General features: G+C 38.1%; 1 protein-coding gene across 1 annotated transcript in view; it reads left to right on the top strand.

The window, feature by feature from the left end:
- Window positions 1–11,327, top strand: part of LOC134841498 (leucine-rich repeat-containing protein 27-like) — a 40,212-nt gene extending 28,885 nt beyond the window's left edge. The window contains exons 5-10 of the mRNA XM_063857523.1: window positions 7,385–7,522; window positions 8,223–8,315; window positions 9,849–9,937; window positions 10,355–10,434; window positions 10,793–11,038; window positions 11,124–11,327. Of these exons, the coding sequence (XP_063713593.1) occupies window positions 7,385–7,522; window positions 8,223–8,315; window positions 9,849–9,937; window positions 10,355–10,434; window positions 10,793–11,038; window positions 11,124–11,183 (706 nt within the window). The 3' untranslated portion in view covers window positions 11,184–11,327. The remainder of the gene's footprint in view (window positions 1–7,384; window positions 7,523–8,222; window positions 8,316–9,848; window positions 9,938–10,354; window positions 10,435–10,792; window positions 11,039–11,123) is intronic.
- Window positions 11,328–12,741: the final 1,414 nt, after the last annotated feature.

Below are 12,741 nucleotides of genomic sequence, written 5' to 3'. Positions count from 1 at the left end.
CCGAGCTGTCCTACTAAGTAGCTCAAGGCAACCTCTGATCGAAAATTTCTAAAGTCTATGAAAAAGCTCCCCCACACCCGGAACGCTCCAAGTGCACGAGAGCAGGGAACAATTTTTCTTCTCAAGTGGGTGTGTATTTGCCTAATACACCCACCGTGGTCTTCCTTTACTTGTTCCCGGATTGCCCGAACTTTTCTATTAGGTAGCTCAAGGCAACCACACGACCAAAATCACAATCAAAAAAAAATTTTCTTTGTTCGGGTACTTCTGATACACCCAATGTAGAATCCAAAGTTGATCACGAATTTCCGGGTCAGAATGGGTTCTTATTATCCTGATAAGCACGCCTAATATCCTAATATGATCCTAATCAAATGGATATTTTCCGTTTCCCAAATTGCCACAGAAGGTTTACTCAAGTCTCTAACAAGGAAGATCGTTAGAAGGTTTAAGACACTCCGGAGGGTTACCTCGGAGGGTACCTTGATCACCCAAGTTACTTCGGAGGGTACCTTAATCACCCAAGTTACTTCGGAGGGTCCCCCTAAATTTACTAAGGAGGGTCAATAAGATGCTTAATATGCTCCGGAGGGTTACTTCGGAGGGTACCTCCAAAGTTTTCAAATTTTTTGATCTCGCTTAGAAGGTTCTCTCACTAGCTTCAAAAAGCGTCAAAACAAGCTAGGAGCTCTAAGGGGAGCTGTTTTAACTTCTTTGGGTGATCTCGTGGAAATTTTCCACTAAGGAGGGTTGCTAAGGGGTTTAGCTGACTCTGGAGGGTCACTTCGGAGGGTTCCCCCAAAATCAAGAAAAAGGGTTATCTCACCGCAACAAAGTCTCCAAAAGCGGTCTACCTGACTTAAGACTAGGTTGGCTGACTCGGTCAACCTTCCCAGTTGAATAAAAGGATGTTTTGATAAAATTTTCTGCTGCTCGGAGGGTTACCTGTAATTTGGACCCTCCGAACCAACAAATTCTAAAAAATTTTTCTTTTTTCGAGATTGTCAATCCCAAAAACGGTTGCGATTCGGAAAAGTGGTCAAAAACGTTGACTTATGGTACCAAAATTATCCCGATCGGATAACTAGTCTTTGAGAAATCGCCAAAAACGCGTTCGTCAAAATGGCCTTTTTCACCACCTGTATAGGATCTGAAAGACTTTTTTCGCAATTCCGATCGAAAGTGCATAAAAATGCTTGAAATGAGCGTAGTAGCCCTGTACGGCACTGGAATAATGCAAAAAACCGGACCAAAATTGGTTTAGAAACAAAAATTTGGCCAAAAACTATCAAATTTGGACCCTCCGATTCCTTCCTTTTCCAAACCTTAAGTCGTTAGCTCTATCCACGGAGCTACTCGGAGGGTTACCCAAAAATTTCTCTAGTCACCGAGCACGTTATGCTAGCACGCTCCCAACGCAAAAAATTTTATTGCTTTAACTCTAAAAACTCAAAAACTCGATCCCCAAAACAGATTGACAAAATTCAGAAAATTATCGAAATTTTGTCCGAAAAATTTTGGTTTTTTCTAACTTCTACTGAGTCTTTTCCCACGCGGTTTCTTTAGTTAGGGGGATCGAACTACGTAGCTACTCTCTATACAAAAGTTTTTTGTTGTTCGGAAAAGCTCGGATGTCCAAAAATTTGGGGGTCTACAGTTTGGTCGAAAATCGGTAATTTTCGACAAAAAAATGGGTGTTTCTTGGCTCTAAATAGGAGATAAGTAATATATAATAAGGATAATAATCGATTAGTAGTCGTTAATGAATAGTACTATACCCTCCTTTGCACCAAAATACTCGAATTAAGACCCTTAACTCGGAAATTTGTAATCGATGGAGGGTACAATCGGACCGCGCCAATCGTGCCCCCCACCACTTAAGTTTTAATGAAATAGTACCCGAACGATACTAAATTTGCTTCAACGATACCCAACAGTCGTTGCGGATGTTGTCCCTGATGTCCCTGATGAGTGTGGAACGCGTTGATCAGCTTGCCACTCTACCCTCCGGTCACCGGCAAAATCACCATTAACGTGCTTAAACACTCAAATTACACTCGAGGGAGGGTATCCAACCCTTCACCAAAACACACAATCTTTCTATCAGAAATGATATAAATCAATCTGAAACAACAACAAATAGGAAGGTCAGATCACATCTCGTCCGGAAATAACATATAAACTGTCACTTTATGTTTTTTACTGTTTTTGGTCTTTTTTGGATTTTTTACTGTTTTTTGTACTTTTTTGTTTTCAAATAAATTTATTTTTGGCTTTTTCTTGGTTATACACTATTTTTGTTTGGTTTTACGCTTTCTCTTTAATTGTTTTTGGTCCTGGGACCTCAGGACAAGCGGGCTCTAGATTTCCCACCTAACCCTCCGGCCCCCGGAATTTTCGGTGTTAACTAAGTTAAAAAGCTAAATTGTACTAGACGGAGGGTACGCACCTTCCCCCTAGTACAACAACGGTCATTAAGGCCTCTAACTCGGGCATACGCCCGGAGCGGAGGGTTCGTCGCTGAAACGCTTGCTGATCATGATGGTCTTATGCCTTTGACAGGCCCACCCAGGAGCGCCATAAAAACGTCTATGTAACATTCGCCCAAATACTACACAGCGACGGAGCGTAGAAAAAGTACCTATTAACGACTGGCAGGCGTCAGTTACCTTAATCCTACTCGTTTTTCACCGTCTCGACCTTGCCAGTTGATTTTCTGGTCTGTTTAGGGCAAGGTAAAAAGTTACCATTTTTAGGCCATCAGTCAAACGACTTTTGATCAGCTTTCGTTTACATGCGAACACAAGCACATAGCTGAGTCTCGGATCCTCAGACTACGTGATTGTCATTAAAAACACGGCTCAAACAACCTATTTTAACATGTTTTTGTGTGACAGTTCTATATTAAATCCATTGGAGATGGATTGACCCTTTCCTTTTTCTAGCTACTCATTTTCTGAAATATCAAACAATAACGGTGTTAATTAAGAGATCTATGACATTCCAGTAGCTATAAAGTTAGTTTATACAGTCCCTTCACATAGAACAGTCTCTGGGGGACCAAGCCTCCGCTCCCGTAATATTCCTGAGATAACGCTCTTATCTCTAATAATTCGTGTCCCGGGAGGGTTCCGTGGTGTATTTCTTCCCCCACTGAAGCCTCCTTCTCCACCAATATCTGTTAACAAGTGTCTTATCGTGCGTTGTTGCCACGATAAGAGGCTTCGTGTTTTCCGTCTCTGGTACGACTGTTTTTCACAATATCTATCGTTGTTCTTTTTTCGTCACTTTTTCAGTCAAAATGGCCGTTTTTCGTATTTTTGAGAAATATTCTTCTTCCAATCGAAATTTTAAAAATAAAAATTCTAGAATATTCCGACCCTCCTTCGCAATACTTTTTCATCAATAAGGCCTTTAGTCGTTCTTTTTTACGTCGCCGGAAGGTTGTGCTGTGCCAGTCTGGCAGAATGGCACAGTTATCAGTCACATTTATGCTTGTGTTTGCGAAGTGCAACTTCGACTCTGTTTAATTATTCACCTAGCAATGAGTTTCTGGGCTTTGGCTTGCAGTAGCTCGCATGTGATATTTTTTTTTGGTTCGGATGAGCGGTTTTTGGAAATTTTTGTCGACCAAATTGATTGTCTCCGCGGGTTTAATTCATGATATCACTCCCCCTATGGCATCTACTAAATAATCTCCACCCCTATACATAAATACAGTTATTTAGCAGCAGAGCTTTGGATTGAGAATTCTAATTTTGCTGCACTCTGATTGGTCGAAAATTCGACTTATTAATCTCCCTCCCTTTCTTGAATGGGGAGATTGTTAAATAGATCCGTCCTAGCTCCTCTAAAAACCTCTTAACTTGGGAAACACCGGTAACAGGGATAGAAAAGGGACTATTTACCCCCCTGATACTGCGTTACGACTCCACAGTACGCTTATAGAGGGCGCAGTACTTTAAATAGATGTGACAAATTTAGTTTCGAACACAATCCAATGACTCCCAAAAATTTGGCTAACCTTCCTCTCTGTAACTGTCTTTGCAAAAAAATCAGATGCCAGCTTCTAAAAATAACAACACACGGATAATTTGTTTATTGTTCACACTAGCGAGCTTTAGTGTATTAGTACGAGCCTTTTTTCCGAACAAACACGGAAGTAAAAGTGTTAATTGAAAGTGTTCACTTATACGGAAGTTTCACTGTAGCATTGGAAATTGCATAGCATCTGTTTTCTGATTTGTTTGTGGCTGGTGTTTGTCAGAAAGTAAGCGTCCGTGGCTGAGTGGTTAGTGCCTGAAATCATAATGTCTAGGTTGCAGTAGGTCTTCTGTTCGAATCCGAGGCTTGAAACTGTAAAGATTTTTGCTGATTCAATTTCCAATATTTCCGGCATGTTAACCTTGAACTTCTATCGAGACATAACGAAAATTTAATTTTTGGTGGAACTTTTTTCAACGTTTTCCATTTTTTCGACTTATGTTTTTTTATGTTTGTGTTTAATCGCTAGTGTTGCGAAGCAAGTGGTTCGAGTGTGTCAATGATCAACATGTTTCCGTGGTTAGCAGTTTAACACACTGAACAAGATCAGTAAACTTGAAATAGCATAGCATGTGGCCTTTCTCCAGCTCCTTTTCTACATTTTTCTGTACACAGCTCCTTTTTTAAATCACTGGCTCCGGTCTGTTTTCCTGGCCTTCTGTTTTGGCATAATAAAGGTTTTCCTTTTTAGTCTTTTGTTCGGGATTTTTCCTTTCGTTGACCCTTTTCCTGCCACTCACATCCTCAGTGAACCCCCTGCACCTTGAATAGACCAGTTTCTTCTTAAGTCCCGGGTTTGCTTCCTTCGCGCTATCAATCACCCGCTTCACTTTTTTGTAAGCCTTGCCATCTAGAAAAATTTTCAGCCCCCTTTCCTTGCTGATCTTTTTTCAAATTTTTTTTTAAATCTGAAAAGAGAAGATTTAATTATTATTTTTTTGATGTTGACGTTATCTTTGCTCGATCCGATTCTTTTTATTGGCGATGCTGCCAGTTCTGCTCGTTGTTGTTGTTGTGTGTGACCGCCTATTATCTTGAAATAGGGTTCTAAAAAAGCCCTCTTCAGAATAAACTTCAGAACGTTCTCGGGGCCGCCTGCAGCATTTTTTTTAACTCGGGTTGATTGCCGAGACAGGTCTTTCTCTCGGCCCCCATCATAGGCAGTAGATGAGGAAGTGTTTTGTGTCTTCTTCGTCCTCCGTCCCGCAGTGCTCGCACGTGGGATCTTCGGCGTTTCCTTTTCTATGTTTTGTTCCTTTGAGTGGTAGGTTGCGGTTCAGTCGGTACTTGAAATAGTGCTGCTCGTTCCAGGTGTCCTCATCCAATCTTTCAGAATTTAAGAAGTTTTATCTCTAACGATCTCTAATTCCGTTTTTAGTAGGCGGCCAAAGTGAACCTCAAACGGCAAAGTTTTTCTTGCTTTTTGCTTTGATCAACGCAGGTCTCGTATGATTGTAGTTGAGTATAACTTGATCGATGCTGCTTTTTCTTCGGGTAGCATTACTTCGAGTCTTATTTTTGGGAGTCGATGAACGTAGTGTAAAATTCTTCTATAGGTTGTGATGATGTTGTTTTCGTTTTTAAGAAAATTTTAAGGCTCAAATTTACTTTTTCGCGGTTTGACTTTTAATTTATTTCAAGTTCAGGATGATTCGAGACTCCCCTTTTCAAATTGAGGGAAATTGTAAAAATGCATCGTCTTGACAATGTGATTCTTTCTTCTTCGAAAAGTTGAGCACAGTGTTCATGAAAAGCTTGGAAACCTGAAAAGACTAACTCTACATTAGCATACTTCTGTAGGAATCGCTTCTTTCCTTCCGACCACCACTGAAATGAATATGCTTGGCTTGGCTCGACTCTCTGATCTACCTCAAAAAAGAACCAAGTTTGGACCAATTTTAGGTCCTTTCTTGCCTCGCGTCTCTCCGCATTCTGTTCGTTGATTTTCATGTTCGGCTTGATCCCTGTTCAAACATTTTTCGGTGTGAGTAGCCAATTTTGATTTGCTGGTATTTCTGGTTTGGTTGGAAGATTGTTGAATACCTCGTCTGGAGCTTTGAAAGATGGTTAGGGTCACAATGTTTCCTTCAGGTAACTGCGAGGAAGAGTTTGCCGATCCAGGTCTCCTATGCTATTGGTGGGCCTGGTGCAGGTTTCGGTCAGAATACAGGTACTCTCAGTAAATCCGATTTCTCCTTATGGTTCAAATTTACTGGCTGCGGCCTCATGTGATATGTCTGAGTATATCTTATGAATTCTAAATTAAGAATAAGAAGCGTCAAAGCAAATTGAATTATTTTTTGATACATAAAATGGCAGTTGAACAAATGTGTCGTTATTCGTTATCTTTCATACGTAGACGAGAAAGTGAAAATCAGCTTCAGGCATTCAAGTGTCAAGCTCGGATACCAGTCCCGACCTTGACGCTTCTTATTAACTAAGTTTCAGCTAATGTCAAATACGGTACGCTGCGCCGTACCACACTGTACGTCAACGGTTTTTGAAAAATACGTTCAAATGCGTTGTCATGGCGCATTCTCTTTTGTTTAATACATGGTTTATGATTTGGGTTAATAATGCTCTAAATGACTATTTTGATTTTAAAAAATACAAAGTCACCACCTCTTGATTTTATAAGCCATCAATTCACACCTACTTTCCTTAAACGTCCCTTTAAATGCTCGGCAAACATTATTAATCTATACCCATTAATTTTTGTACTGGCCCACGTGGCTTAGTCCATGAGCACAGCTGTTGCACTAAAATAATCATGATTGCTTTTTCTATAAAGAACCTCAGAAATCAGCTGTTTCGCTGTAAACAAGTTATAGGGGGGGGGGGTTAGGAAATTAGACGATAAGCAAATTAGACGTGACCAACAAAAACGAATTTAGACGTTAAATTGTTTTTGCAAAACTAGTACAAAAATAGTATGATCCCATTGCATATCAAAATATTTATCACAATTGATTTATAAAATGTTAATTTCAAGATTATAAAACATTTTTGAAATGCATAAATTATACAATTGCGGCATGTGAAAAATGCGGAATGTGAAAATTGCGAAATGTGAAAAGTTGATTTGCATTTAAGAAAGCTCGAACGAAAGTTAATTGTAGTCGGTAAGCAAATTTCAGACATGAACAATACAATTATGTCTAATTTCCCTTATTTGCAATTTTGCATTGACGTCTAAATTCGTTTTTGTTGGTTACGTCTAATTTGCTTTTCGTCTAATTTCCTAGGCCCCGTTATAGGTTATTACGATATATTGACATGATGTATATATTTATTTTTAAAACTAATTAAAATTGTTTATGCGGTGGTTTGTTTGTTTTAGAAACAGACGCCCGAGTGACGAGTGGGCAGAGTTGGACGAGTTGAGGCCCCGATCTGCCTCCCTTCAGAAGAGGAAGGACTTCGCTGACCTCAAGAAGGAAAAAAACAGCAGGATAGAAAAAGCAGGCGCATCTGGAAGGTAAAATACAGCACGCTTTATCATTACGAGAATTTCCAATTACTGGCATTTTTTCTCTAAATTTAGGGAAAACAGGAGGGCGACAAAATTTGAACAGCTGCTGCAAAAAACGTTGTTTTCTAATTAACACGTTTGAAACATTTAAAACACGTTTTAAAAGAGCTTTCACGAGACAGCTTAATTCATGACGAAAAATTTATGAATTTATCGAAGAGGTATTTGGGAGCAAAAACCAACTCTGAAAAAGGAAAAAAGACATCTTTATTTAGCGTAGACTGCTGTTTATTTTACTCTGAAGTATGGTTTCGGAAAATATTTTATTCTGAAAAAATTTAAAAACGATTTTAAAAAAACGTTTAATAAAAACAGTCTGTTTTTGTTTCTAATTAACCCTGCATTTAATAGAATGTTTTGCTGTTTTCGAAGTTAAAGCTAAGAGTTTTCTGCAGTTATGGGAGTTATTCTCTAAGTTTCACCAGAAGCTAATTTTCATATGCACCAAATAATTCAACTTGAAGACTTAATGGATCTTGTTAGCTATCCCCCTCCCCTATGGTACCTTGTAACGAATTGACCCCCTATAAATTTTGTTCCGTGTAACGAATTGGCTGCCCTATTGCAATAGGGGGGAAATAGTTAGCAAGATCCGACTTTTTGAACCCATTGAACGAATCTTTCAAAAGAGTTACTCAAATTTTAGATTGGACACAGCTTCGAGAATGGCCAAGGAGGTACAGGATGCAAAACTGAGGGAGTTTAACAACAAAATCGCTACAGAGGAACAGAAAATGAAGTGAGTTAAAAAAGAGTTTGAGAAGAATTGAAACTTAGTGTTTACTTTCATCATTCATAGGTACTACTATGATAGAGTGGTCCCACGAAAAAGCAACTATGATAGACAGGTCCCGCATGCATTTCGCATGTTATAATTTTGAAAGCTATTATTTTGAAAGTGTGTAAATTATTCATTTCAAAAATCTTGCAAAATATGTTCAGCCAGAAACTTTTCAGATTGAAAAATGTAATCATTATTGTTTATTTATTGAATTTTGCTCGCTTTACTTTATTTTACGGTTTAACAACCATATAATTGGGTTGACTTATTTGTCATCAAAACCCACTATTGGCGGTTTTTGTTTTAATTTTCAACCTTAAAGTGGTGAGGGGGAGGTTTTAAGTGGTAAAAAGAACATGAAATTTGTTTGAAAATATACTGCGACATCTTTTCGAAAGGCGTAATCATAATTATTAAACGATTTGAGAGCTCTAGGTGCTAGGTGTCTTATTCTCGAGGGACTACTCTATCATAGTAGTACCCATTCATATTTTCTACTTTGAAGACTTTGTGGAAAGTCTTTTTTCGATTTTATATTTTAGAAACAAACGTGTTTACACTTGTGAAGCAATATTTTTTACTTTCTTTTTGTGTGCAATGTGTACAAACTTTCTTTTTTTCCAACCTAAGTCGCAATTATTGTTGCGACTTAAAGCAACAATATTTGCTGCATCGAATTGGCAATAAGATATTTTGATATTTAGTTGCCCCTTACAGCTTATTGATAGCATGTGCTTCAAAATTCGAATAGTTATAAATTTACACAGTTGACGCTTTTTTAATTCATCAAGTGAATCGAAGAAAGTTATTTGTTTCAAACAATATAACAATAATAAAATCTCGATTTCAGAAATTTTCTTTTCTAACTCAATATATCTCGCAATTTTTTGAAATGGATCATTTATACATAATGTGGCTTTATGATTTGCGATTTTTTACATGCAAAATTGTGTCTTTTTGTATTTGATGCTACTTTTGCTGCATCGAATAGACAACTTATTAGCATATGTTGTTGCATTATTGGTGGCTAGTTTTTGGGGATTTTAAGCATCCATGGCTGAATGGTTAGTGCGTGAGACTCAAATTTGCTAGGTCGCAGATTTTTGCTAATTCGAGTTTTTGCTAAGCCTCGAGTTTTTGCAAAATCGAGGCTTCTTTCAATTTTTTATTATGTCACTTGATAGAGCTGCTTTTTGATCGTATTCTCGCAAGTGTTTGCGAAGCACAGCTTAGCCTCTGTGTAAAAAAGAACAAAACTTATCCTAATTTTGTACATCGTCGCATTACTTGGTTTCTTTTCATCTTTTGCGGGTATTATATGAAAACTGCAGATTGTTTGTCCGCTAGCTCGTATTTGCTGCACACTTTTCAAATATTTATTTTTTTGTGTAAAATTTTGCCCGTAGCTGAAGATTTTAACATGCATGATCAGACTGCAGGGGCATTCTTTGTAGTGAATTTAGTTTGCATTGATATTTTTACTTGCTTCAGGGACAAAATGCAATTAGATGGGTGGCGTCAAGACTTGCGAGATGTTCAGAGACGCAACTACTACAAGCCAAAAGAACCTCCCTCCCAAAGTATGCTCTTAAAAGTTTCATTTAATTCATGGGATCAAATTAAGCTTCTTCAAGTTAGGGGAGTTAACTTGGTGGTTCGTGCTCTTCAAGTCTTTTAGAAGAAACCAAGGACGCTGAATAATGAAAAGGATGCTGCGGTATAAGGTCATTAGACATGATGGTTTTATGGGCGCTGATTTGATGGTTTTATACTATTTTAGGCACAAGAGGGCAGTGAAATATCGAGTTGAATAAATTTGATTGATAAAAGTAACTCTTTCGATCCTGAGCGAAACACTTTTATTCTCAGGTAGCTAAACCCGAAGTAGCGTCACTATCGCTATCTAACATGAAGCAAGCCGAGCAGGAAAAATTAGTAGTTTAATCGTGATAAAAACTCTAATTGAAAAATTGTACTACACTCATTTTGTATTTCAGTGCTCTCAAGAACCGAGAATTCTCCCTATGCAGTGGAAAAGAAACACTTGAAGTTCAAGAACAGAAGAAACATGTATAAGGTTGGCTTTGCTTTTGCGAATATGCTGTCATAGGTTATGCAACTGTTCTCTGCGATAAACTGCACGAAAACTGAGAAATTAATTGTAAAGTAGGAATTTTTAACCAAAAAAGAACTACCACTAAATACTGAATACTGACGTACGAAATCAGCAGATGATGTAATAATGGCTTTTTTTTTGTATTTGGGCAACTTGGATGTCTAACCAACCAAGATGGTACCTAGTAAATAATTTGTATTAAGTATAAGGGTCTAACTGAATGGCGAAGCATATGCGAAGTTTGTACCCTGTATCGAATCCCCTCGCTTGCGTAAGAGAGAGGTAGTAGACGAGGTCCGTCATCTAAATGGCGCTATAGGAAGACGACTCGAATAAAACAGCTGCCATGAAGAACATGATCTCGGAGGAGGCGAAGAAGGAGATCGAACTAGCCAGAGCAGCCAGAGATGCGGACCTGGAAAAGAGGATCAAACTACACACTCTCAACATCCAGAGGGCGGCTGCAGACAGGAAGAGAGGCCGACGATCCAATACCTTCAGTCGCCCCAACTCAGCTAATAATGTATCGCTTACGATTGAAGAGGCAAAACGCGATCTGGATAAGGTAGGTTTTCGTCTGTTCAAATTTTTTGTTGGAATTTGATTAAATTTAGTGAGGTTTAGTCGAATGTTTTTTTTTTGTGTTCCAGGCTCTACAGCTTCAGCGAGAATTACACACCAGACAAACTGACCTATCAAACTATATATAAGTATAACGAACTCATGGTTTTTTTGTAAATTATTGATTTGTGTACATATTACCTTGTTCAAAGTGTAGCTTATGTACAATATTTAAGAATTAAGGGAGCCTTTCAAAAATTCACGTGTTTGAAGTGTTTGTATCGGTAGCAATGTAGTTGTGGTCAGCTTTCCGTGCTTTTTATTATAAAAATTAGGAAACATACCTTGGTTGTGTGTTAGTTGAACTTTGAGACCTTTGTTTGCGCTGACTTAGTTTCGTATTTGAAGCGTTTTTGAAGTTTCATTTTTGAGCGTAGTTCAAGTTTCGTTCCCATATCAAAACTAATTGCTAAAATGTCAGAATCCAATAAGGTTCAAAAAACGCAATCGATTTGAATCCGCGTAATCGAATATACTTAATTAATTTCGCACAAATGAAGCAGATTTAATCCTCGGCAGCCCAAATTTTGCAGAAAATTAAGCTTTTTATTCCAGAGGAGATCTAGAAATTTAACGACTATTCTTAGGTCGATCGAATTGATTTCCAAGCTCTCCCTAAACACTAAACAAGCTTTACCGGTTTAAAGGGTGTTTGTTGAAGAATTGAAATTTTAATTAATGAAATAAGCTGAAAAGGTTTCCATCAGATTTGCTTTATTTTTTCCCAAAGGTCTACATATGTTATGAGAGATACTAATTTGCTCAGGTCTGGCGTTGGAATGTCAACGTGCCGAAAGGCCAGTTTGCCGAAATTGTCGAGTGTGGCAGTTGCCGAATGCTAGAGTATTCTTTGATTCAATTTTCAAGCGGAATTCGGCTGAATTCAAGCGCCAAGGCATGCTGCTCCTTAGAAGCTTAATATTGTCTTTCACCGCTGGCTGTTTTGCTGCTTAAGCCCTTATTTTTATTTGCATTAGACAAAGGTTTTCTGAAGTAAAGTGTAAGAAGTTCTTAACTACCTCCTAGAATGAGTTACATCCTCTAACTAACTCTGTTTATTGTTCTGAAGTTATAATATAACCTCAAATGACAATTTAAAAAATTTCCCGCATTTTCGGGAGAACTGACAGCTCGTTACCTCGAATCTTGACCGATCTGGCGCCGAGAAAAATTGCATTTTTTTCTGAATTTGAGTTAATCGATACAACAACAGCATGAAACATTTCGTCAGAAGTGACGCGGGTTGGGCGGCGAATATAGTAGCAAACCTAAAAAAGTTAAGAGTGCAGAAGGATTTGCGACGATAGCTGGGTAAGGTACCTCGACAAATCGCAGCAAAAAACAACTGGCAAAAAAACAATTCACAAAGAAAGAAACAAACACGCAAAAGGAGAACTCGTATAAATCTCGAAAGAAAAATAAATTTTCCTTTTATCTAAAAGGGAAACAAAAAAGCGGTTAAACATCATAGCCTTTGAGGAGTCAGAATTTCTTGGATAGAAAGGTTTTTTTTACAGATGAAAGTTTTTTACAAATGAAAAAGCTTCCAGCTGCAATTTTAGATCCTTGCTTTGATAATTTTTAAGATACCCTTTCTTTTAGTTGTACAACTTAAGAGCATTTTTAGGGCTTTTCTCCGAATTTCAA

The sequence above is a fragment of the Symsagittifera roscoffensis genome, chromosome 3 (assembly GCF_963678635.1).
Source record: "Symsagittifera roscoffensis chromosome 3, txSymRosc1.1, whole genome shotgun sequence".
Lineage (NCBI taxonomy): Eukaryota > Metazoa > Xenacoelomorpha > Acoela > Convolutidae > Symsagittifera > Symsagittifera roscoffensis.
This window is presented reverse-complemented; position numbering and strand designations above follow the sequence as displayed.